The 27,053-nt window shown below is 44.4% G+C and overlaps 1 protein-coding gene across 1 annotated transcript in view; it reads left to right on the forward strand.

The window, feature by feature from the left end:
- The window catches only part of LOC118771891 (A disintegrin and metalloproteinase with thrombospondin motifs 20-like), a 67,743-nt gene extending 41,634 nt beyond the window's left edge, over positions 1–26,109 (forward strand). Inside the window, exons 24-39 of the mRNA XM_036520036.1 lie at positions 31–138; positions 1,042–1,206; positions 1,294–1,557; positions 2,076–2,237; positions 2,757–2,933; positions 17,101–17,268; positions 19,126–19,299; positions 20,560–20,730; positions 20,999–21,199; positions 21,635–21,764; positions 23,143–23,237; positions 23,332–23,426; positions 23,525–23,658; positions 24,905–24,996; positions 25,468–25,572; positions 26,020–26,109. Coding sequence (XP_036375929.1) covers positions 31–138; positions 1,042–1,206; positions 1,294–1,557; positions 2,076–2,237; positions 2,757–2,933; positions 17,101–17,268; positions 19,126–19,299; positions 20,560–20,730; positions 20,999–21,199; positions 21,635–21,764; positions 23,143–23,237; positions 23,332–23,426; positions 23,525–23,658; positions 24,905–24,996; positions 25,468–25,572; positions 26,020–26,109 — 2,331 coding nt within the window. The remainder of the gene's footprint in view (positions 1–30; positions 139–1,041; positions 1,207–1,293; positions 1,558–2,075; positions 2,238–2,756; positions 2,934–17,100; positions 17,269–19,125; positions 19,300–20,559; positions 20,731–20,998; positions 21,200–21,634; positions 21,765–23,142; positions 23,238–23,331; positions 23,427–23,524; positions 23,659–24,904; positions 24,997–25,467; positions 25,573–26,019) is intronic.
- Positions 26,110–27,053: the final 944 nt, after the last annotated feature.

Genomic DNA, 27,053 nt, shown 5'->3' on the forward strand with positions numbered 1-27,053 from the left:
GGTTGGTCACCCTGCCCCATGTGTATGCAGGACTGTGAGCAGCCTGCCTGTCCCTGGGCGTCCCCCGCCCTCAGCACAGCGAACCCGGATGCCCCAGGACAGCTCAGCAGCCAGTGGAGATACGGATCCTGGACAACGGTGAGTCTCAGTCTGCGGCCGTTAGCAGTGAGACTCTCTCTCCCTGCCAGCCCGTTCCCTCCAAATGAAAACCAGACCGTTTCCAAGCTCAGGATCTGCTTTCAAATGTGGAGCAGTCATTTCTGCAGTAATTTCACTTCAAGATGTGGCCAAGTACGTGTGTCTGCGTGGTCTTTTTGAAGGAAAGTGCACTGTCAAAAAGCATTGTCTTCAGGACTGGTCTTTATTGCAGATAAAAGTCCCAGAAAGACCAATAAAAGAGCATATGACTGCACGGTGGATCCTGTTTTACGTGATGGAACTCTCTAAAATCAATCTCTGCCTTACTCTTATTTCTGTCTCAAACCCACTGTGGCATTTTTCAACATAATATGAGTCTGTTAGTATAATAGCTATGCTAAATCTTTTTAAAGAAAATAATCAAGCTTATAATTTAGGTTCCATTTCTTGCTGAAAAAGTAATCTTGTTTTATTTCAGTGCCCAGGTGCTGTTGATCTTTAAAAAATCCATTGTTGTATTTGCTGAGTTGTAGAAATGTAGCAACAGCTTTATGTGGACATTCGATTATCTAGATTGCTCACTATTCTACAGCTTAAATGAGTTTTAATACCCCACTGAATTTAAGAGTGTGGCCTCTTTAAATTCAGTGGGGTATTCAGGGGTCTAAATTCCATAACAATAAAAAATCCTAACCCCTAACAAATTCATCAAACTGTATTGGGAGTCCCCTATACAACAGCAGTGCTACCTAATGAAATAGGGTTCAGTATCTGAAACCGAATGGGGCAGACCAGTTGAACAGTGCAGTGAGTTACCCCTGTTGCTTAGTGTCAGTGTGGTGAAAGGGATTGTGGGATTGGCCCCACTGTGCTGTGAGTGACAGGCCTAGGCATGTGTTGCAGTGCTCGGTGTCGTGTGGGAAGGGGAAACGCGCTCGCTACGTCAGCTGCCGGGACTCCCAGGGAGGCGTGGCGGACGAGTCCTACTGCGCCCACCTCCCCCGGCCCCCAGAATCCTCGGCGTGCTTCAGCCCGTGCGGGCAGTGGCGTGCAGGAGAGTGGTCTCCGGTAAGTGCCCATGCCTCGTTTTGCCACTCCATGCATATACGCCACAAGTAAACGAGGAAGTTAAAACGCGTTTCTTTATTTCGGCAGTGCTCGGCCTCCTGTGGGCTGGGGCAGGCCACCAGGCAGGTGGTGTGCAGTGGCTACCTGCACCAGGTGGAGGAGGACTTCTGCGACCCGGACGAGCGTCCCGCTGCGGAGCAGGAGTGCAGCACCACACCCTGCCCCTCGGGGGTCCAGCAGCGCCCCAATGACCACCCCCACGTCCCCCACCCCGACTACCCCCACCCCGGCCACAGCACCTGGAACGTCCCCTCCGCCGCCAACCAGTGGAGGACAGGCCCCTGGGGAGCCGTACGTCTCTCACAGCCCTGTCTACCCACAATGCACTTCATCTATTACTCTCAATAGCTGCGTTAAAGCAGCGTCTTTTCTTACGTAGCATGACAAGGCCACTGGCCACTGACATGGAAGAGCTTAGCTGTGTAGGTGTAAGAAAACAGGAGCCTAAAGCTTTAATTTTTCGTTTAGTTTAATTTTGTTTGTTAAGATTAAGGACAAAGCATGTTGTGGTTAGATTGAATAGAGCCTTCCCAAGTCCTTTCCTTTATAGAAATGTCTGTGCAATAGTATTGGTCAAAAAGTTGTAATTTATTAAGGTAAATGAACAAACAGTGATTTCATATTTTTTTTTGCGTTAATCCATTTTGCAGAAGCCTTTACCCAGCGTGACTCAGAGCACTGGAAATGAAGCATATGCACATGTACTTAATTGCTCTGTGGTGACCCTGTGCTGATGGCCTGTGCTGTGTGCCTGTGCTGATGGCCTGTGCTGTGTGCCTGTGCTGATGGCCTGTGCTGTGTGCCTGCAGTGCTCCAGCACCTGTGCAGGGGGCTTCCAGCGCAGGGTGGTGGTGTGCCAGGACACCGAGGGCCGCGCCGCCGACCGCTGTGAGGAGAGAGTGAAGCCGGCCGAGTCCAAGAGCTGCGACTCGGGGCCCTGCCCCCTGTGGAACTATGGGAGCTGGGGAGAGGTGAGGAGAGGGAGGCAGAGCACTGCTGTCCTGCTGCAGCTGAGTTATGGCTGTATTGGTAATGATTTTTGAGCAAATAGAATAATTTTTTTCCTTCTTGCTTTTATTATCTTATTTGATGAGGGCATCTAAGCATCTGTCTGACCCCTGAAGTTATGGATTAGGGGTGGCAGTGTCTTGTAGAGTTGAAGGTACTTGACTTGTGATCAGAAGGAAGGGGGTCAGTTGTTTCCCATTGAACAAGGCCATTAACTTGACTCACTTCACGAGAAGAAATCCAGCTTCATCAATATATGTAGTGGTTCTCTCCATAAGGGGGTTTACGAACCAATCGCAGTGATGTGATGGAATGGTTTTGCATTAACTTTAGTGCTGCCTCCTGCTGGTCAGCAGTGGAATTTTCGCATGTCCCATCAGAACAGGGTTAGCCTCAGCAGTGCGTGAATGTGCAGGTCAGACTTTGTGATTATTTCTGAGCACACCCACGGTTTAAAGTGCTGAACTCCTCTGCTCCCCCAGTGCACCCAGAGCTGCGGAGGGGGGAGAAGGACCAGGCTTGTGGTCTGCCAGCGGCCCGGGGGCCAGAGACTGAGCGACCACAGCTGCGACGTGCTGGACAAGCCTGTGGACATGGAGCAGTGTAACACTCAGCCATGTCCAGGTAGTGTTTCATGGCACAGGCGACCATGGAAACCGGTACGATAGTGTTCCTTTCTCCTTCCCTTCCTCGTCCCGCTATGAGAGAACGTTGCCTAATTACAGGGGGCATATTTTAGGCCAGGCTGGTAGATGTTAAACGTGTTTCAGCAGATCTCTGGGTTAAAGACCTAGGAGCTGAGATTGGCTGTAGCTGTGGCCTCTTCTGACTGCCCTCTCAGTGGCTCTCAGATCATTATAACAGCACTCACTTTTGGGAATTACCAGAAATTCATGCATCCAGTTTCAAGCAAGGAGGCCCAATCATTCCTACCAATTAGTGTGATAATTACAGGCCTTGCTCCCTTGTATTTTTTCAAACAAACAATTAATTCAAATTTATTTTGCTATGAAGCGTGAAACATACTTCTTATGATCGATGTCTTTACCCTGTAATCAAAGTACACAAGTGTATATTTGTGTATAAGAGGCTTTTTTTAATGTTGATGTCTTTATAAAACAGCAACAAATGATGTTTGTATATTGTTTGATATGTATCTTTGTACAGTGTTATTTTATTTGTAGAAGATAAGATTTTGATATGTTAAGCATTTTAGTAATAATCAGTCAAGTATATTCATTAACAGTGACAGCTTTTACAGAGAAAAAAACATTTTCAAGCATCAAAAATAGCTTGCAGAAAGTCTGTTTAATGAATTTAAAATTTCTCAAACGAATTACATTTAAAATAGAGTCAGCTGTATTTTCTCACAGTTAATGCCATCTATGAAACACATATTTCAAACTTCATCAACCATTAAACACCAACAAAGGCTGCTAACAGGAAATGTGAATGATAAGATAAATTAATGACACTAATCGCACTGTTGATCTGGTAGTATATGTTTGTCTTATTGTCATACAGGTGATGGTTCCTTTTAAAAGAAAATTTGGTAACTCAAAATTGGTGCTGAGTATATCGTAGTATCATCCCTGTAGCAGGGCTATGTGTGTGCTAGGCATCATGTTATTAGAGTAAGCACTTCTTTGGCTGTGTGGGTTTTTTGGATTGGATAAAGTGTGTGGCATAGGTGCCTGTCTCCTTTCTCACTCACCAAGTGGCACAGAGTCTCTGTGCCAAACTGCACTAGTGGTGGAGCTTGCAGACTGTCTGTATGTGTTGTATCCATAGTAATGGTTATGATGTCATAGTCATGGTGGCAGGCCTAAAGGTCCATCTATTCCTTATTGCATTGTGAGTTGCACTGTACATGCACTGAATAGATGGCAATCTACAGCAAGCATTCCAAACAGATTATGTAGGGGTCAGACACGGAGGAGAGGCACTGTATGTTACCTGGATTTAACAAGTTTCGCAAGACTAGTCACTAGGGACAGATTTATTTTGTATTGGAAATAACGTGATAACTTGTGTCTATGCAGTTTTGTCTTTGTATCATAAATAATTTTGCTGGAACAGCACTAGTATAGTACATAGCTTTATTTGGAAATGTAGAGTAGATGGAGTTGATGAATATAAAGTAGCTCCTTTGGGGGGGAGGGAGGAAAAAATGAACAGCGTGGCAGTGATGAATATCTGTGCGTGTAAAATCTCATCGACTGAAACACACAAATACCTCATATGGTATATGGTATTGTAGTCATTTGTTGCTGTTTCGCATAATTTTTCACTATGTTATGGGACAGTTGTTTTCATATGAAAATTATTTATTTGTTTACAGTCGTTGGTTGATGAAAGGCCTCCATTTCAGTGTTGTGTGCATTTTAATATTCTTTGTGGTCCTGGCACAGTGCTCGCCCGTGATTGTGCGATGCCAAATTCGTCTGTGAATCTTTCCCTGGTTTCTGCTGTGCTTGATGTCTCCTTTGAGCTTTCGTCTGTCTCTGTCAGTCTGTGTCTGTCTGTCTGTCTCTGTCAGTCTGTGTCTGTCAGTCTGTGTCTGTCAGTCTGTCTCTGTCAGTCTGTGTCTGTCAGTCTGTCTCTGTCTGTCTGTCTCTGTCAGTCTGTGTCTGTCAGTCTGTGTCCGTCTGTCTTGAGGCATTCAGACTATCAAAGCATCTTCCATTTGTTCCCTTGGCTGGGTGGAAATTTGTTGTTACCCATGATTCTCTGCAACCACGGAGTAACCATGCTCTGCTTTAAAAGCACCTTTTCCCTCCTCAAATGTATTTATTTTCCTTTGATTTCAGTGGTTTTATATATTTATTTCGCACAAGTACAACAACACATGAACAGCTTTCCCCACTGTGAAATATTAAAGGAGCATAAATGTTATATAATTTGTGTTTTTCTAATGTCGTATATCACCAAGGATACTTGGCACAGGCCACTGCCTCAGTAAATGGGTTTGTCCTTTAACTTTGAAATAAAAACATTTGACATAAATTTTGTGTTCACAAAATATCTTCAGACAGGCTTTTTTGGGTTTTATTTTCTTTTGTTTTTGGGTTTACAGGGGTAGTCACAGACATATATATAGATTTGCAGTGTTGAAGCCAAATGTGTTTAAAAAGCCACAGTAAACCTGAGGGAGCCCATATTTTCTGATTTTCTGAGGCAGAGGGCTTGTAGTGGTTTGCCTAATCTAATTCTGAATTTGTGTGTGAATGATACAATCAAAAGCAATCATATCTGAAGAGAAAATTGCAGACCCTGCCTCTCTTGACAGCAATGTGTTGAGCTGTGTTCAGACTGTAAAGGTTGTGAAGGTATTTTGGAGTGAAACAAAGCATTAGTCTGAAAGCTGTGCTTTTGTATTTAATGTAAAAGATATTGCAAACCACATATCCTCCACAAGGAAACACTTAATGTTACAGTTATGCTACTTACTTAAACAAGTACATTTTTGCTATATAAAACAAATGCCACTTTTCTTACTGCATAAGTCTAGGACAGATCTTCAACACAGCTATTTATAGCTCTACCAACATCAACATTTTCATTTTCTTAGACAGTTTCAAGTGTAATATATTTCTAGTTTAATTTAGTTTAATATATTTTTTGTCTAATTTTTGCTTTAAATTGTAACCTGGATGTCTACAATTTGTCTACATTACAGACATTAAACCTCACATATTTGCTGCAGCAAAATAAGGAATTTGTGAGAACCGTATTCCTGCTTGAAAAAAAAGATGCTTTTATACATTCACCCATTCTTCAGTTTCTGTTTACATCTCTGAGGTCCTCTCATCTGCTGAGGGCATATACAATGCAGAGTAAAATATATATTTAATAAATTGAGATAAATACTGGAAATCAGAAACATACTATGGTTATACTTTTGTATAGAGGGCACATGTGGAAATTTATACACACAACAGAGATTTGTACTGAACAAAGATGTGATCTAATTAGGACCAAGCTGGAAATATTTACCTTATTATTGGTGACTGGAAACTGGGTTTAAAAGGATGCCGTTATATAGCGGAAGTTTGAAGATGAGAAACGCTGAGTAAGATGTCACACCAAAATACGGACAGCTAGCACCCCTCTGACTGACATTTGTGAGTACACATACAGAATAATCTAATCCTGTGTCGTTCCGTATTTGTTTGTTGCTCACACTTGAATTTAGCCAACATTAACCCAATGTGTAGAATAGTCTTACATGTAGAGTAAAGGACACACAAATTTAATTCAGTTTTAAAAACAGTTCTAAGCATTTACCCCAGAGTTCTGTTGATATTGAATTATCAGAATATAAAAAGGGCAAACTTTCCATAATTGTTTCATTTTTTTTTATTCTGCAAACTCCCATGAGAAAACATTCCAATCCAAAATCAAAATTTGGCACCAGCTGGCACATCTGTTTACAATTTCAGTAATAGGCCTCACTTTAGTGTGCTTGGCAGGACACTTAAAAAGTATTGCTTCAACAACAACAATTATTGGTATTAATCAACGTTGGCAAGATGCTGTAGGTGAAGGAGTTACAAATGAAAGGACTTTAACCTTGGCTCTAAGCAAGCGGGTTATAGATTGTACCGCCAATGGATTTGAAATGTTCTGTGTATAAATCTCTCTTCATATTTGACAGTATTTTAAAGGAGAAGTGGTAGCTGTATTTGCTTTGGGTTTTCACCTTTGCTTAATTGAGTTAATGGGATACATGTGTGCATCTGCATTTTCTCTCTCTGTGTGCTAAGGTTTGTTTACCTAACCCTGCCCCTATGGCACTGAGTCTGCCAGGGTGCTATTTCTGCTGACCACCTTCGGCTATTCTACCCCCTTTCCGGTAGCTGTTATGAGAGAATTTTATAGTATTTTTCATGTTTTTACGGTGTAAGTACTCTAACCTTGTGCAAACAATTTTTTTTTACAAATATTCTGTTAATACAAGAAAAAGTATGTGTAAAAAGACAAATTAAAAACATTTATTCCTTTAAAACTTTTAACTTTCTTACTAACAGCAAATCAGTAGTATTAATATGGATTCCTGATCGCAGGTGTCTGTTTTCTTGTACTTGAACTGATGTTTATCACACAAAAATATAAACAGTTAACATGAATAGTGTAGACGCCAGGTCTTTTATTTTGACCAGGCCTCAGGTCCACTATAGAAGCCATTGCATCACAGTTCATTAACATCAACAAAGAACACAAATGATAAATCACAAAGTAGAACATTCACAAAATATTCCTTATATGTGTAAGTGTATATGTGCATATGCACATATAAGAAAGTTTTGGAACTGTTTCACACAGCGGACTGTTGATCTTGGTGACTGAGAGAGGACCCTGAGAGGGGACCCTGCTTATTGCTTCAACACATAGCATTTGCCTTGTGATGTTACCCTGTCAGGCCTTTGTGAAAAAGATAAAGATGGAGGGTGAATGGAAAAGTTAGGATTTCACTCAGTAAAGCCTCAGACTGAAGGGAAAAACACGTGGAGCAGCAGCATGCAGAACAGACAGATACAGATGGACGGCTGTGTGTGCGGTTTGCGGTCTGTCTGAGGCGACAGGCAAAGGAAAAAAAGACTCTCATCTTTATTTGTGTGTGTTTTAGACCACAGAAACGATTGCCCCTGGCTACTCAATTTCAGTGCCCACTTTCGTCAGAGTGTGTGGGACATAGTGATGGAGTAATTCGGCCTCCTCTGTTGACACAAGAAAGTACTGCAATTTATTCATCCATAGGGTTTGCCCAGCTGTTCCATGTCGACATACGTATTTTGTACCTGTTCATACCATAATTAATGCTGTAAATTTGTTTGTATATCATAATGTCTGCTGTCATCTAATCTCACAGTATTCTCCGTGAAGTACAGTAACTGAACTGAAATACAAAACTTACATTGCCAGACACACTGATGAGCCAGTTTGTTATCTTTTCAGAAGCCGTCTGCAGATGTAATTGCATGAATACCAGCAGTTAGCATGTTAGCATGATGTAGACTTACCTGATGGTTGCTTGATGGTGATGTGTTGTCTTGTGTTGAATGACCCCAGAAGAGAGCAGGTGTAAACGTATTCATGTTTTTATATCACATTGATAGAAACAGACATGTTGGAGACAATGATGGGTTATCGAAAATTAACATTACAAAGGTTTAATATTGAACTAGTATTCTAGGGATTCTGTGATCAAGAGAAGATGTTCTTATCCAAACATCCATTTATACAGCTGGATATTTACTGAGGCCATGCTGGGTTAAGTAACTTGCCCAAGAGTATAATAGCAGTGCCCGAGTAGGGAATCTGTGCTTGTCTGTAGCAAAGAGAGCACCATTTCCTATGAATGGAGCTCCAGCTTAGAGGTGTATTTCCATAGTCTTAGTCATTGTTGCAAGTCAGATCCACATACAGTGCTTGAAGCCTTGCTGTACATTAAGTGCATTTACCCCTGTGACTGTTAGGATTAAAATTTGCAGCGTGTCACCTGGGGTTCAGATGGAGGTGACACAGAGCTGGTGTTTCCTGCCAGCTCGGCCTATAGCATCACCTCGTGTCAGACAGCCACACAAAGAGCTGAGAGACTCGCCAATTTCTCAGAGGAGTGTTTCTCATCAGAGACAGATTGTAAAGTTACCTTCATCCCCCCGTATTTATTTCCTCAATCAAAACTACAAAAATAATGTTGAGCCACAAGGACTGATGACACACAGCTCGCCCCCGCAGACTAAAGTTTGCTTATGGAAAAACTCAAATATGTTAGACATGCATAACTTGCGTTGAAAATTCTGGACGGAAAGCTCCAGCCAGACACACAACAACATGCATCAGAACAATTTTCATTACAGTGTCAAAGTAAGAAGAACTGTTTGAGACAGCCAAGATCTGCATGAAGTGGAAAAGAGCCGATAGGAAAAAGCCAAACTTTGTTTTTATGTTCTACTTTACCTCATTAGTCAATATCCTCCAGTATAAATCAGAGAAATATGTTTTTGGCCTGGGATTGTATTCCAGATCTTGTAATATTGATGTGACTGTGCTTTGACAGTGTCCCACAGACTTTGTTTTTATTACGATGTAAAGAACAATTAAAAAAACATGTGCATCCCATAGTGATAAATTCCATGGAGACCATAACCACGCATACACTGTTTTTTCTAAATAACAAATACCACAAGATTTTCTTATGTCACACATTAATCTCACATTGAATTATACAAAAACATGTTTTTTTTTTCTTTTAAGTTTTAGAAGTAGCGACATATATCACTGGAGTTGTCTGCAGTTATGAAATAAATAATCATCGACTCTGTGTGGGATATAAATATTGAACTTCAACAGAGAGCGTTTCGTGTAAAGTAATAAGTCTTCCTGCTCTAAAGACCATCCACAGCTGTGAATTGTTGACTTCACGCTGAGTTCGAAATGGAGTCACTCAGGGGCTTTGATGCTCTCCAAGACCATATTGGCATGAATATTGATAAAGAAGAGAGTGTGAGGTTTAATAAGAAGCCACCAAATGTTGCAGAAGATCCCTCAGGGAAGAAGAGGCCTCATTAAAGGGGGTTATTTGCTCGGGGGCAGTTGCGCTCAGAGCTGATACTCTGACTGAAATCAGACGAGACTCTGAGAGTCTGTGAGTGTTTAGCTCGGTTTCCCCTGAGTCTCTGCATTATCAGGAACAGAGCAGTACACATCCCAGGCAGTGTAAGCTCCTGCTTCTCCTCAGCTTGCATTCATCTGTAACACTTTAAAGTTTAACACTGTAACCTCTCCTTTCAACCTGACTGGAATGTGTGGGTCTGGATGTTTATTGGGAGGCTGGATGCTTCCCAAACTGCCTCTCAACTTGAACTCATGCATTGGACTGATGGATATTTCATTCTATCCCACGATTAACATTCCCCTGTTTTCCAGCAGTCATCCAAGCACGTTTTTCTGGGGTCAAGGAATAATTTTTCATTTTTCCCAACTGGCACTGGAAAATGTGCTGGGTTCAGCACTTCAGTTGTAAAAATTCCCTGTCACAGGTTACATCTGGTCGGTTGATTTGATTGATTTGTTTCGTGATTTGTGATGGTTCCTCAGGTTAGGTATGTCCTGAAATGTGTTATTGGCCAAAACACCAACTTTTGAAGCTGTCTCAGTACAGAGCTGAATGTGTATGAATTCAGCATATAACTGAAAATATTCTTGAACAAACTGGATAACCCAATACAGAGAGCGGTTTAGGGAAAATGAAGAATTGATTTAAATTTTACAAAGTGTGTTGGTTGTCACATTTTCAGGCCTGTTTTCTGTAACTCATAAGAGAATGGAAAACAATCTCAAGATGAATGTTACATCATTAAATTAGCTTCCACTAAAAAAATTGAAAGCTTATGTTTCTCCAGGACACTCATTGGCTTTGCATCCAATAATATGCTTACTGCTTCATTTTACCTTTAAACCTGAAAGATTTCTTGGGAAGGTGAAGCTGGACCCAGTGTGAAAAGTACTTTGTTCTGTGTTAACTGCCTGATGTTAGTAACTGAGTACTGCTTAGAGTTTAATTGGACTGTTCATACAGCAGGAGAGAGCACAGCTTCAGTTGAACCTCTCATTTTTAGGACTGTAGCAACAGTGATACGATGCCTGAAGAAAATGTAACCACACATTAAATACTTTTAGAAAGCATTATACAGCCCTATTATGAAGCTGAAGAGGGAGAGTCAAAAAGAGTAACATGCAGTTATTAAAACAAAGAAAGCATAATTCTTGGATGACTCAGAGTAATGTTCCCCAGGTACTGAGACCCCCCAGAGGGGGAATTGGGATATTTAAACAGAGACCTGTGTGTTGATCTACAGACGCACATCACCTCCATAACGCCCCCATAAACGGAGCGTGTAAACACCGCGCTCAACTTTGAGGAATGTGTTAATGAGGGACGCACAGAGCAGGTGTCTGGCATCAACAGTCTCTGTGAAAAGCCATGGATCCCCCCTCCAGCTCAACACCATCTCCTGTGCACTGCGGGTTCACTGTGTCAGTGTGCACCAAACCTTTGGGAAGACACCGAGTAGAACTGTGGAGCTCGAATGTGTCAGTCTGAAATGGAAAGCACATTAAGGCATGTGGATTGGCTGCTTCCCTGACATAGCTTTCGACTTCCTTTGCTGTCCATTCAAAAATTCTGCCCCGAAAATGCACTATTTGAGTATCAGCCTGTATACTGAGGAGTGTTTTTAGCCCACAACTGAACGCAAAAATGGCCCCGCCACCTCAAAAGTTCAGGCACCGCTGGGCTAGATTTTGATCGCTCCTGCTGCAGGAGACAGTCATTGCTGGAATCTGAAGGAGCTGCTGAGGTCTGAGCTGGGTTTTGTTTCTCAGCGGGCAGCAGTATCTGATGTTTCAGATTAGATTAGCTCTCCACATTTCCGCTGCGGGGTTCATGCTTTTTGACAGGCCGGCAGAAGTGTGTGTTACTAACACTAAAGTGTTCCTCTGGCTCAGTCCACGATACTGGATGCGAGCAAGACTTGGAAAGAGCCGCTGTCCCCCCACAGTGACACGTTTAAAGTGTCAGGACCAGGGAGTGACAGGGTCGGGCGAGCTGGTCATTTAATTATCTGTGCTGTCAGAAGCCATCAGGGACGCCTGGTCCTCCCGGGCCTCTCTGCGCCCACAGCAGCATTCTGTGCTGAGCATCAAGGCGTAATTCCAAACCGGGACATGAAATGCGGTGAAAATAAGCAGCAGCTGAGACAGCGTGGCCAGACGTTTGTGTGCAGAAGGGCCGGAGTTCAGTGTTGACTTATGGCAGCGCGGTTTAGCTCTGGGCTGGTGTTGACTTACAGACGGGGAGAAACACAGTTCCCCCCATCCAGTGCCCCAAGAATTGTTTCTGTGACTAAGTTCTCCCTCACGGAGGTGCAAGTATGGTTTTAGGTTTGCTTCCCAAATGCATTTCGGCTTTACCGATGATTTACTTTCTCAGTTATAGTGTCTGTTGACAATAACAAACACATTATCTTTGTTCTATGTACTTCATTCACACTGCTGTTAGTTATTATTAAATGGTTGTTAGGATTATTTTTCCCAGCTACACGCAGAAAGCCAGCATAGTGAAGCAGTGAAGGGTCACACTGTTATACCTGATTCCCCAGATTTGCTGTTCTGTCTGGATCTCTCACATGCGAAGGCCTTTCTTCTGGGGGGCTGTCATTGGCAGGGGAGATCTGGGCAGCCTGGTTATTCTCTCCAGGAAGATGAAAGATCTGTGACATTCCTGCTCTCTTGCACGACGGTGCACTTACCAGCTGTTCCCACGTTGACAGCACATGTTGTTTTGACTTTGGTGTCTTTGAAACTTCCTGCATAATAGGACCTTGAACGCCGTGGGCCTGCTGTAAAACCCCCCTTGAGTGTGCGGGGTCTGAGCTTTGTTAACCCGATCCAGCACTTAAGATCACAACGCTGCCATTTCCCCAGTTATACCGTTATACCTAATCTCTGCATTCCACACTTACGTCAGTTTCTTATTCTCTCGTGTCAAAGATACACGGACCGTACCAGTTAGTGTCTGAACCCATCTTATTTAAAGTGGACCCAAGTTGTGCGTTTTAAAATATATCATTGTTTTACACTATTGTCACAAGAGGAGTGTGTGTGCACTTACATGCTGTGAGTGGTAATGTTCTGGAACGCCTTCAGACAGTTTGGAGTGGCTGTATTGTGAGTGTTACAGCATTACCTTAACTGTCTTTGAAGAGACAGTATATCCGTGTTTACCATATGCTTAGTATTACTATTACTTTGGTCTGGTTGCGCTGTGTGACATGATTGGAATTCATGCTTGGCCGTTTACAGACTCTCAAGTTATGGTATCGGTTAAAACCTGTAAATACAGAATTCCCTTTAAAATTATTTTTTTTATGTTTTAATGTTATTCCTGCACAGCAGGTGGTATAGTGCTCCTGATAAATGAAATCGTGTTTTAACCTGCTAAAAATGAAAATATCAGCAGAGAAAGAGACATGGTTATCCCTCCAGTAGCAGTTTTAAGCTGAGCCTACATCTAAATTAATTCATCTACAGCAGGAGACCAGATGGGTCGTTGAATCCTCTTCCTGCAGCGTCTTCATGTTTATTGATTATTAAATAGAACCTTTGTTTTCATTATGATTTTCTAAAATTTCACACAAATAAAATGTTTACACTGACACACCTAGAAAGAGTCTACATTAAATCATTTTCCTCAAGATGCAGGCTTTTTTGCTGCTCCGCTGTGTAGATATCATTCATATTCCAAATCCCACAGAAAATACTTTACAGCTGATTGTGATTCCTGTGAAGAAGTTAGATACAGAGCGATGTACTAAAGTGTCTGATATCTTATATAGCCCAACTCCATGCCTTGTAAAGGTCTTTTCCATTGGCTTACCTTTTAGCAGTGATGGAGAGGAAGGACCTGGATAACCTCCCAGCCAGCCCCTCCTGCACTGAAACCACAGAATAACTCATTAATACTGCAGCCAGAAGCTACTTCTCAACCGCTTGGCTGTATTGTGTGTTGCGGTGCTGTTCAGCGGTACTTCCTGGCTCTTTAAAACGATCCCAACATGCTGTTATGAAATTACACTCACCGCAGCTCACGTTTTATAGAGAATTTCCAAGGCACGTGGCATTTTAGGTATGGCTGGCATCTGCTCGCCTTTTACAGATGAAGCTGGTGTGTTTAATTACCCAAAAAGAAAGGCAGGAGTTTTTCTTTTCGTTACAAAATCAACTGGGACAAGCATGATTTAGTTTTGGCAGTCGATGAATCGGTCCGCTCCAGAGCAGTGAGAGGCAGCAGTTGCAGGCGCACTCGTGTGAGCCGTTGGGTTGGGAGTCTGGCTGCTAATATCTGTATCTCTCCACATCTTGCGCCTGTTCTGGTTGAAGGGCTTTGCTTTACAAAACCACAGGCGCGCTGTTCGGGGGGTTTCGATATTCTAGCGATTAAAAGTTGGGTGGCGGGGGTTCCGACAGAGGTCCCAGTGTTGTAACACACATTACTTCCAGATGGGTGTCCTCGGCTTATGCTAGAGTTAACCCACCTAGTCATGTGGAATGAATTGCCGCTGCAGCTTGGGAGGGCAGTGCTGTCAGAAAGAAACGGCTTTCCTGCTTTTCCTTTGAGAGGATTCTGATGTAATGCCTAATGAGACCCTGCCCTGCATCTTCCTTTGCTTTTCTCCTTTTAATCAGTTTGATGAATATCAGCCCATGCACTTAATTATTTATTTATTTCCCATTTTATTTGCGCATAATTCAGTTTTATGAATCCTTTAATGACTGTCACCCAAGTTGACATGACATATTTTTAAATGAAGCCAAAAAAGGAAAAAAAACTATACTAATGCTAATTTTACAGTGTCACTAAAAATGCTTTTGACATTAAAGACTTGACCAATCTGCATTTTCAGCTAACAGGTATCTCATCTCTCTGTAACATTTCAACCACAAACGAAATGTCATGCTTCTCAGTGCTGAATCGGAATTGGTTGCCTCTTTAATAATCCCAAAACATAACATTCTTTTTCTAGTAATGAGAGCAGCATGTTAAGATCATGATCATGCTGACTTACCTCAGAGTGGAGGAGCTGCAGGTTGTGGGGGTGGAGGGTGAGCTCTCTGTGTGTCTCTGTGTGCTGATGTCCCGGGCTGCGCTGTGATGAGTTGAAGGCTGACGGGTTCGGCTGTGCTGTGTGAGGGGGAGATCTCTCCTCTGCAACACGCTCTTCTACTGCTCCGCTGCAGAGAGAGAGAGCAGGGAGGGAGCCCTGCTCGGCCGGCTGAGATCTCTCTTCTTTTTTTTTTCCTTCCCTTCCTTTTTTTCCCTCTCCTGCAGTAAGGAGGAGCCTCTCGTTCCCCGCGGCTCGCTCACCCCGTTCTGTTCTGTTCTGTCCGAGGCGGGGGGGGTGGGGGGGGGGGGGAGTTTGGGGGGGGGGGGGGGGGTTTGGGGGGGCGTGGTGGTTGGCCGGAGTGCCAGGGTGTCATAGCGTCAGCGGCATTCACCATCAGTCACCATCGCGGAGGTGCTTTGATGTCCTCAGTCAGCTGACCCCAGACCTGTGTTTAAAATGCCTGTGTGATTACAGCATTTCTGATGCATTGACACAGTGTCAAACTGCCATTACTTTAATGCTGTTTTCTGATTAAGAAAAAAGGCATTGTTGTTTGTCAAAAGACAGCTTTAAAACACATAAAAGCATAAGACTGGATATTAATTAAGTTTCTGAATGTACAAAGCTCATCCTATCTTGGGGTGAAAGAAGAAAAATCAATTATAAATTGCAGCTTAAACAGTTTTGCATCAGGTTTATCAAAGCAGACGACTAAAGGAATTACTAAAGGAAATAAAGAAAGAAAAGACATTGATTCTAATTGGTGTGTTGCAATAAGCCTGACCTCTCTTTAAAAAGATAATACACTAGGAGTTCAAACAAAATGTCATCTCTGACCAGTGGAGTGCACTATAGAAATCTCCTGGAAAACACCATCGTTTTCGATTGTTTAATATTCTGAGGTTATAATGAAGAAACACTGCAATATTATAGTAATTATCTGGGCTGGAAAATATGCTTAAACAAAATGGCTCTACAATGCTGGTATGTTTCATGCAAATTCCCATTCTCAGAGCTGACATGATTGGCTCTCTGCAGTGGCTTTTGTTGCCAGGGGCATTAGGTCTTTCTTTGCTGGTTGGACCCACAAATCCTATATAATCAGTGCAGCTAAACATATTTTCACTCCGTCACAGGGAAAAAACTTCTCTTTCAAACAAGTTTATTCCAGGTTTATTGTTATGACTCATTAGTTATTATAACTCATTATTGTTTTACTTTAACTTTACTAAAGCATTATACATAATTACTGGGACAGTGATTGCCCACTCTTGTGTGGGCGTTGATTATCATAACAAAATTCTCCCTCGGTGCCTCTCACAGAAAGCTGTGCGTATTGTCTATAGACTGTATAGCCTCTGTTTGCGTGGCCTGGAGGGGGTGGAAGCCATAATGTGTTCAACCTTGTGTTCTGGGAGGAAAAAAGAAAAGCATTTGACAGCTATTTATCTAATGGTTTGGCTGGAGTTGATTTGGTGAATCACTTAGGCAGTAAAATGAAGTCATGTCCTAATTTGGGAATGGAATTGCACTATGGCAAAGCTGCAGCGTGTAGGCTACAGTGTCTGATTGTGAAGGTAGAAGCATTCCTCTTCTCTCTGTTTTCTCCAGGAATGCATATGAAAGCTGGCTTTGCTTGTACCTCTGCTGAAATACGGTTATATGAAGTGCTGCACTTGCACCAGCTGTAGAGGTTCAGAGCTGTAGAGGTTGTTCATTGCTCTTTAGTGTGATGGATGCTCTGTGAGGCCTCTTTTTAAAGCCGCAGTGGTGCTTCAGGACAGGCAGATGCTGATTGCGCTCTGTGGAAAAGGTTTCCTGCTCTCTGCACTTTGGGAGAGTGACGTGCATCAGATCACAAGGACAAGACTGAATTCTGACAATCCCTTTCTCTGTCTTAAAATGTATGCACTGCTTATGGTATTACACTACATTAATTTAGCAGACACTTATCCAGAACAACTTCCATCACAAAAGAACAGAAGTGTATTCATTCAAGTTAGATGAGCAACAGACCAGTAAGTGTGAGTGTACCACTACTTCTGTATATACAGCCCCTTAGCAGCCCAGTGATTCTTGAAAAGCATTGCCATCTGTCTGCATTGCTTTCGTATTGCGCTGGACAGTAACTGGAGTGGGTTTTTGTCCCTGGCAGTGCTCGGTGACTTGTGGCAAAGGGAAGGTGCACCGAGACGTGGTTTGCGTGGATGAAAGTCAGACCCGCGTAGAGGAGCAGCACTGTGGCCATCTTCCCAGGCCCCGGACACAGAAGACCTGCAGGACCCAGAGGTGCCCCAGCTGGAGAGCCAGCGGGTGGGGAGAGGTGTGTGTCCACTGCCCTCCGCCAGGACCGTCCCAGGAACAGCTGGGCTTCTCTAAACACACAGCTAACCGTGACACAGATGCACAGTCCTCACGTTCCTCCTAAATAAATCCACCCCCTCGCGTGCAAATGAAAGTCACAGACCAGATCACGCTGCCTGACGCTATCTCTCTTCACACAGGAAATAATCCATGTTGTTTTTTCCCAAAAATATGAGGGAGCTGTATTCAGCTGAGCCAGTCATTTCATATTTTATTTGAGAAGACTGCAATGCAAAGGCTATTATGCATATATTGCCATGGCTGTGGTAAGGCATAACATTGCCCGTGCTGAAAATGGCCGCGTGAAGCAACCCCCTTAACTTAACTTTCTTCCCCGGCTTCTTGAGATTACAGCAGTTCAGCCCGTCTCTGGAATCAGTCACCCTCTACTGCATGACACCATAAACCATGAAATTCATAACTAGAGCATAAAGACATGCTTTATATCTCAACATCCTTGGTTGTGACAACTTTAGAAACACCGTTACCAGTACCCACCCATTTCAGCCATTCAGCAGCCTCTCAGCCCCATGGCCTTATTGGAAGGGTGTGACACTCCCAGATGCAATGATGGGCTTAGGACAGCTGCTTCTGCTGTGCGATTGGCCAGCCCTCTAGATACCTCCTCTTCACCTCCGCACTCATACACATGGGCATATGCTGTGGGTATTCGACCGGTCACATTCTGTCATAAATTACAGCAGATCCCACTTCAGGCTTCTGGACTTCCAACACCTGTGTTCAGCATGTTCAACAGCACAGGAATCTGAGCCAGCATACGAGGTTCAGGGAGCATGTCAGCCATATAGCTGTACTGTCTATAGTCTCTTTTTCTCTTTCTCTGTAGCAGATTTTACCTGCCGCCTTATGTATAACTTCCAAACCAAGAGACTGAAAAAGCTTGAAATCCTCAGTAGGACAAATATAAAGCAATCGCAAAAGAGAGAAGACAGGATCAGTGTAACTTCAATGCACAGAGAGTAGAATCTGAGGGAGTGCCTCCACTGTGGTTTAGCATGTGTCTGAAACACAGTGAAAGTTACAGTAACATCCCTGTGTTTGATCACGTAGCCGCAGCTTCTCCACAGTGCAGGATAGATAAAAAAAAAATACTTCAAAGAGATGATAAACATGCGTCTGTTGTGAAGACAGACCATAAAAGGGACAGATTAAGGCTTCGGTGAAGATATCGCAGTTACTGTTGTGTCAGCACATCAAAGCACTCAGTGTTATGGAGAAGAAGGGAAGGGTTTAGCTGTGACATGCACAATGCAAATGAAGGTGCAGATGAAGCTGGTAATGTTGGGAGAGGCTGTGTAGAGATGATGACATCACATGTTTCATTCATGTAAATGTATGTGATATAGTATAACAATTAGAGAGGCGCTTTGATTTTTTTATTTATAGTGGCAGGTTATTCCCACTATTATAACGCAATTTGAAAGGTGCTTCATCATTACCACAGTTATACTGTTGTCTGAATGAATGCTCAAAATTAGGAGCAGTGAAGCTGTTTACACTTATGAATTTGTACTAAAGGGGTGGGATGCCAACACCCTGGATATGCCTGCCTTCAAAGTCATCATTTTCATGGGTGTGAAATGCTCACAGATGAAACTCTGAGGTGCTTTAAGAGGCCCCTTGTCCATAGTTTTCCTGAGCATTGACATCATCTCCACTATGTTCACTAAGTCATAAATACACTGCAGAGAGTAAGGAGTGAGTTACAGGTAGCTGGAAACCCCAGCGATCTCTCTGCATATGGTGCACAGTAGCTTTCGTGTGACCTCACTCCTCACTGGTGCTGTGTTTCCAGTGTTCGGTGACCTGTGGGGCGGGGCTCCAGGTGAGAGAGGTGAACTGCAGGATCAAAGGGAAGGGACAGGTGGACCCGGAGCTGTGCAGACCCCTCCCGCGCCCCGCCAGCGCCCGCCCGTGCCACGCCCCTGACTGCAGCCGCTACGCGTGGGTCGCTGAGGACTGGCAGGAGGTGAGTACCACCTGGGGTGACGTGAAATTCACGCTTACATTCAGTTGCATCCAATCACTCTGAAAATAATGGCCTGCCTTATGCCTCTCCCCCTCTCCAGGGATTTGATCCCTGGCCAAGATCTCATGCGCACTTAAGATTTCAGACAGCTCTCCCAGATATGGGCCTCTAACATATGGAAATACCCTATAACACAAAGGGGGCAAATTAATCCGTACATGAGTCTACATGTTTTTATGTTTGTCGCGGGCGTCTGATCGTGCGTTTGCAGACACTCCCTTAGCCAGACCGCAGGGTGTTTGTGTGTGTTTAATTAGTGCCAATTGTGCTGTTAGTGAGACATTGGAGGGTTTAATCATCTTGTTAGTGTTAATACTGGTGGTCTTTTCAAAGGCTCTGTCTGAGCCAAACCAGCTGCGTGGAGAGGTTTGTGTTCCTCTGGTTTTCTAAGGTAGCGGAGCTCTGGTGCAGCTGAAAGCTCTCATGATATCACTGGCGTGAGATGAGTCACTGAAACACTGCCAGTGATGATTCCTATCTGACCTTATGCACCTTGAACGGTGTGATGTAAGCAGGGCCTATAACTCTTTTCTGCCCTCTTCCTTTTGTGTCTTCAAATACGGAGTCGTATAAGGAAGTTCCCATATGGCAAACGCCTTCCTCCCAGGTCCTATATTTAGATGGCCTGCACGATTCTGATCCAGGCTTTGCCACATTGGGCCAGTGGTTTGCAGGCTCCAGTCCAAGTATGTCAGGAAAACAGGCAGTTCTGGGTGGAATGGCAGACGCTGCTGCAACAAAACCTCAGCTTGTGGCACAACACTGCCCCCTCTGGTAGGCTGATAGCACTGCTCATTGCTTCAATATTTTCCAGCACTCTGGAACACACAAATCATTTGATTTTGGCCAATACTTTGTCTAAGTGGTGATGACAGGGTACATCAGAACAAGACGAATGAGCACGTTGGAAATGGTCTGATTAACACTGTTAACACTGTTAGTCTCTTGTTCTCAGTTTGCACGGGCTTGCTGTAGGCCTTGTAATTGAACTGGAGACCTTCTGTAACTCCTCAGGCAGATATTTCATTTAATAACACAGACTCGCTCACAGGACGTGTCACACTGGGCACGGTTGTCATGGCACCGCAGCTCCGTTAGGCAGGGCATTCCAGAATTCAGCCGTGTGAGGAGTTTCGCAAAGTTTTTCATGTTTGCGGTTTTGCCTGCTGGCTGAGCCTCTGTTGGGCCTGTCACCTGCAGTGCAACGCCACCTGTGGGGACGGAGCGAGGACCAGGAGGGTGCTGTGTTTGGATGGGGACAGGAAGCCGGTGCCTGACGGTCTCTGTGATCCGGTGTCCACACCTGAGGAGTCCCAGGCCTGCAGGAGAGCGCCCTGTCAGTACGTGTGGATGACAGGGGACTGGGCCCAGGTGACACTGCGTCTTTTTATCTTTTATCACCACCTGCACGAAGAGTCACACCACGAAATATAATCTGCATCATCAGGGGATTTGTTTTCCTTTTGCTGTATAACTCTTTGGTCTGTAGAGAAAGTAGAGAAAGTTCCTGTGCAGCAGCGATTTCCCGATGAGCTTATTTTGAAACTCGTATAGTTTAATTTCCTGGATGTTTCTGAAAGCTCACTGTCCCTCGTGTTGTGGGAGAGCATTACTGAGCTGTCCTGGTTCTCCCTGGCAGTGTTCAGCCAGCTGTGGTCCAGGGTACCAGCAGAGGATGGTCTCCTGCTCCATGGTGCACTCCTCCCCGGGCCCCCCCTCCTACACCCCCCTGCCAGCACCCCACCCTGACTGTCCTAAGCCACACCCTCCGGACACCAAACCCTGTCACCTGAGGGAGTGTTTCCCCACTGCGTCCTGGAGGGTTGGCCCCTGGAGCAAGGTGTGTGTGTGTGCATGCGTGTGGGTCTGTCTGTGAATGTGATTTTCTCAAAATGTTCGACAAAAGGGATGCAGTGTTAGGCAGTGTTGGTTTATTTTTGAATGCTTTAAAATTATTCCCCTTCACTGAAATCTACTTATTTTTCAGTTTAACGTATGAAATCCGTAATCCTTGCAAATGACTGTGAACATTGACAGGAAGTTACTTTGTTAGATCTTGTCTCTGTCGATGTAATGCATTGCGTCAGCACTGTGTCTCCGTGGTGCGCTGCATGAATGACATCTACTGTTTGCATCTAAGAATGAAACCTGTGTCTAAGTGGATATGAGTTGTATCTAACCTTCAACGCCCCCCCCCCCCCCCCCCCCCCCACCCCAGCGTCTCAGTGGATGTGAACAGTAGCTGACCCACAGTGTCCCCCCTTCTGTGTCTCAGTGCTCTCAGACCTGTGGAGCAGGAGTGAGGGAGAGGAGTGTGGAGTGTCTGACCTCTGAGAACCTCCCTTCTGAGAGCTGTCGTCCAATGGAGAGGCCTGAATCCAGGGCTGCCTGCGGAGAGAGGGAGTGTAAGGCCTTTTAACATGCTCATCATTCTCAACTCATCATTAGATTATTTCAGAGATTAAAAAGCTATGCGTTTCTTTATGGTTGTTTGGTTTTGTTTGGTACCGTATGTTCCGGCAGCTATTGCCACAGCCTTATACATTATACAGCCTGGCAATAATGCCAAGCTGTTTTTCTGAACAATTATCATATCGTATTCATTGTGCAACACTGCACAATTCAGTCATAATTTGTTTTCATTGTATCAAATGTTTCAAATTGTATGCAAACTGCTGCATGAAGCAGTTGTCCAAGTCAGCCCTTCACATGGTGAAAATGTGACTCCTTAATGTTATGGAAGACCACACACTCTTAAAATGGTGTCTTTACTTACATGTCTTAGGTCTTGGCCATCTCTCTCTTGTCCATGCTTTGAAGCTTAGTTCCTGTCCTTGTCAGTGAGAAATGCAGTTAAATGAACATTGTGTAGCTCTTCAGGACTCGTTGATCAGGTGCCACTACTTGTAGAATTGTCCATTTTTAGCATCATCAGTTTATTAATTGATTTTAACAGTGATCAGTAATAGCAGCCACTCAGTGCTGGAACACACTGCCACCCCAGTAACTGCGTTTGTTCAGAGGACACACACACTCTCAAAGGGTGTCATTTACTTTCCTAGCTTCAGGTTGGGGACCCTGCATTTGGACTTGAGTGTGATGGGGAGCGGTGTATGTGCAGAAAGTTCTGACAGGCTCATGTGGACCGTCACACACTTGAGTTCTGTTTTGTCAATAGAAAGTGAGCTTTAGTCATTTCAACATGGTTGTAAAAACAAGTGGCCCTGGCTTTGAGTTTTGCCCTTTTTGGAAACAGCTCTTCGCTGGAATGTCAAACATTTACTCAGAGTCTGAATTCTTCCAGGCCAGTGACAGATATTTTCGGATTGCCTTAGATATACACCGCAAGACCCTCTTATTTTTGACCTGAATCAGGTGACCTCCTTTGGGCAAAGGTTGACCTGCCTGTTCCAGAAGAGGGAGGTTAGATATTTAGACACTGGGTAGAATAATCTACCAGTAATGGGGGAATTGAAATCATAGGTACAGACAACAGCAAATTCCCCAAACATTTAATAATATTCAAACATTGTAGTCTTGTTTTGAACTGCAGGCAACAGTGGCATGAAAATGAGCAAGTCAGAGAGGTGTCCTTGTGTAGAGTGTGTTAAATTCCCAGTGCAGAGAGTCGGTGCATCTCACAGTTGTCCTGTGTGTGTGTGTGTGTGTGTGTGTGTGTGTGTGTGTGTGTATGTGTGTGTGTATGTGTGTGTGTGTGTGTGTGTGTGTGTGTGTGTGTGTGTGTGTGTGTGGGGGTGTGTGTGTTTGTTGCTGACCTTGCAGGTGAGGTGTACACCTCCTGCAGGGATGTGCAGGTGAGAGAGGGCACCCGGAAGGACGGAGAGTACTACCTGAGGGTTCAGTCCAGGATTCTGCAGGTGGGAGAATAAAACAGTCACCCCATAAATGGTGCTTCCACAGAGGGTTTCCTGTGCCTTTTAACCTTTGCCATGTCCATCACTTCTTTCCCAGATATACTGTGCTGAAATGCAGTCCGTTTTCCCAAAGGAGTATGTGACGCTACGCAGTGGGCACACAGACAACTTCTCCGAGGTGTATGGGTACAGGTGAGGCCTGCTGGCTCCGGGGCGGGTCTCTGTGAACCCGCAGTGCTGTGTGTTGGAGTTCAGCAGGTGTGATGTGCAGCACACCTTTGTTTTGGCAGGTTGCAGAACCCCTTCGACTGCCCCTTCAACGGCAGCAGGAGGCCAGACTGTGTCTGCAGGAATGACTACGCTGCTGTGGGCTACACGCTCTTCCACAGGGTTCGGCTGGACCTGGCCGCCATGCGGATAGTCAGTGAGTAACTACCCGCCCCCTCACCAGGTATCGTTAGTGTTAGCATTAGCGTTAGCAAGACTGCACGCTGGGGTTCTTTTTCCTCCTACTCCGCAGCCCTTGAGGGTGTCTGTGTGGAATTGCTGAACGAATATCATTCCCCCTGCCTCTCGCCACATTGCTGTGTTTGAAGTCAATTAAGCCACGTTCAGGCAGGAAAGAGGCCACCCAACTCAGGGATCTGGGCTCATTCATCTACCTGCCCCTACCTCTCCAGCCAATCTCCAGCTCATTACCTCAGACAGCTACACCAAACCTTCAAACTCCAAACCCTTCAACACCCCCCCACCCTTCAACACCCCCCCACCCTTCAACACCCCCCAGTCTGCAGAAAGGTGCATATAAATGCCCATACGCCCAGGCAGAGGGCACTGCAGGGTTCACAGTTTACCCCCCGGTGCTGTCACCCGCTTCCCCGTGCCCCCCAGGATAGGAAAGGGACTCTGTGCCTCCTCGGGGGTGTCAGGCTCCTCCCTGTGCCCCATCCGGGCAGCACACCAGCGCCCGGGGCAGCGTGGCACACGTGTGATTTGCGCGTTTAAAGAACAGGAGAATCAGTTCAAGATGTGGCTGGGAGATTACGCCACCGAGCTTTTCCAGGAAGAGGGCCAAGGGGGGTCGTGCTTCACGTGGGCCGCTGTCATGTGCGAGAGAGGTTGCCATGGAGACCTTGTTTTTATCAGCGCATGTGACTTACATTAATTAGAAACATTCATAGCTGCAATTAAAATGTTTGTTTAACTTAACATTTAATAATATGTATCACTTCTTTCACACCTTGCTGCCAACACGTGGACACGAAACCAGAGTAAGCCAGCGGAAAGTGTTAAACAGCTGGGAGGGACACACATACTATCTTACCTCTGTTGTTGAGTTACGACTTTAATCATATATTTTTTCAATGCATTGTGTGGGGCGATATTTCCAGTTTGTTTTAGTGGCTGTAGAACTTCTACGTGTACAGTGAGAGCCAAAAAACAGAAAAGAACAGCTGGGTATGGAATGCCCCTCCAAGCACTGAAATGCAGCAGACCTCAAGATATCTGTCCAGGAGTCACACTTTGATCTGTGTAAAAGCCTGATGCTGATGATGCCTGATTCTGCTGTCCCGTTTCTTCCTTGCTAAGTGTAGTGTAGCGTTAGCTGAATCCCAGCCAGTGCTGCCTGTGTGAACCTTCTCAGCAGCCTGGTCTCCCCTGTGTCTCAGCCACAGACCTGACCTTCTCTCAGACTCTGCTGGGACGTCCTGTGCCGTTCGCCACAGCTGGAGACTGCTACAGCGCCGCCAAGTGTCCACAGGTAGGATAGCGCGGATCTGGAGGACACGGGGAAAGGTATTCACGGGATGTTCAATGGGCGGCTCAGGGAGGAAGTGAAACCCTGAGAAAGTGCTGGGTCAGACAAACAACACAAAGCATTACCAAATCCAGCAGTAACTGCATAAACTTAACAGTTTTTAATTAATTTTCAGGGTTTCAGGGTTATTTTGTAGCTGACCATGTTCTACTGTAGGCAGTCTCCACTCCTTACTACCCCACTACTAGTAGTACAAACAAACATTTTTAAATTTGTTTTGTTTTGACTTATGTGACAAAGCTACATTTGATCAGAGATCATTTTTCCCTTTTTCCTGGAATAACCAGCAATTACAAATCCATGATGACATGTTAGTAAAGCTGTGTCACTCTGTGCTTAGATTGTGTGCTCTTCATTTTGAGAGTAAATTAGCGTGAATTTGAGTCTGGGTTTAATCCAGGACCGATCTCACAGGGCCAGTTCAGCATTAACCTGGCTGGAAGTGGACTAAAAGTGGCCGAGTCCTCCAAATGGACATCACAGGGTAACTACGTCACTGTCAAAGTGCACAGGTCAAAGGTAAGGAGACTGCTACATTGTGCCCCATGTCGTTTCAGCCTGTCTCTGTCTAGCAGGGTGGAAGGATGTGGGCCTGTTGGTTGCATACAATGAAAACCAGCACCGTTTAAGTGAAATAAATAGAACCATCCCAAACAGGTGATGTCTTATTTAATATGTTGCCGGTCTTTACTTGGAGTATATTAAATAAATGCAGGTTGTGTCATATATTGAATTGGAAGGTGGCTCTGTATGCACTGAATGGTGTTTTTGGTAGCTGCGGTTGACCTATTCAGCACATGCTGTTGAAGCACACGGTTGACAGTTGTGCTGTTTTGGGTTCAGTGTTGCTTTTCAGTGAGTCTAGCATGACTTATCGGAGTACCAGTGCCCCACGCTCCAGCACAAGCGGACTCTCGTTCGGCGTCTTGTATTCCTCATCCTGGTCTCGTTCTCTCTCCCTGGCAGGATGGCACCAGGGCGTACGGGCGCTGTGGGGGCTTCTGTGGAAAGTGTTCCCCCCACCCTCACTCTGGCCTGCTGGTCCAGGTGCACTGAGCAGGCGGGGTCAGAGCGGGGTCAGAGCCAATCACACAGCGAGGCTATTCTACTGGGCATCCAATCAGCTTCAGCCATGGGAACTCTCTTGCGCCCAGTCGTAAGACACTGCAATCCCCTCTGATACTGAGGTGGTGACTGCTAAGATGGGCTAACTTAATTTGTCAGCCTTTTCTGTGGCTTTCAGTGACTGCTAAATTCATTGGTGCTTTTGGATTATGAAAAGAAGTGGGGGCTTCCCTTACACATATCTGAATGTGTTTGTTTTGTTTTTTATTTTTATTATTTTTGTTTTTTCATTTGTTTTTTCAAAGGGACATTTTCAGCTGTTCATAATGAAAACTGAAATGCAAAGTTGTGTCAAAAATGTGTGAGGTTGTCCTCTGTGTGTGTACATATTATGCTTTTTGTTTTGTTGTTTTATTTTTTTTTACTCAATGCTTAACAGATGTCTCATATCAAAGGTCAAATAAACTGAATACTGCAGATATTAGAGGGCTAGCATCAGACAATATTCTTTAAAAATATTGAAGAAATCTTAATGCTGTAAACTCACTTAATAAGCTCTGGGTCCTTTGAGGGCTACTGATGACAAACTCAGTAAGGTTTTGTTTGTGAAAGAGGAAGCAAATACTGTATGGAGCAGAGGTGGTGTTTTGCATGTTACCCTTGTGCATGTTGTAATGGACTGAAAGTGATCCTGGATTACTGTTTTATGATGAGTTTTTTTCAGGAACATCAGAAACCTCACCTGATGACAGGTTCCTGCAGGTACACGCCAACCCTACCTCTCTTAAGCATTGATATATGTGAGATGTGTTTTAATAGAGTGTAAAATATTTATGTTTGACACTATTTATTCTGCAATGTGTAGAGACACTCAATGATTGCATTAACATGCAAACCAATATTCTGCTAGGATATCCCTTGGACATGGTATGAGT

This window comes from Megalops cyprinoides, chromosome 25, assembly GCF_013368585.1.
Source record: "Megalops cyprinoides isolate fMegCyp1 chromosome 25, fMegCyp1.pri, whole genome shotgun sequence".
In the NCBI taxonomy this organism is placed as follows: domain Eukaryota; kingdom Metazoa; phylum Chordata; class Actinopteri; order Elopiformes; family Megalopidae; genus Megalops; species Megalops cyprinoides.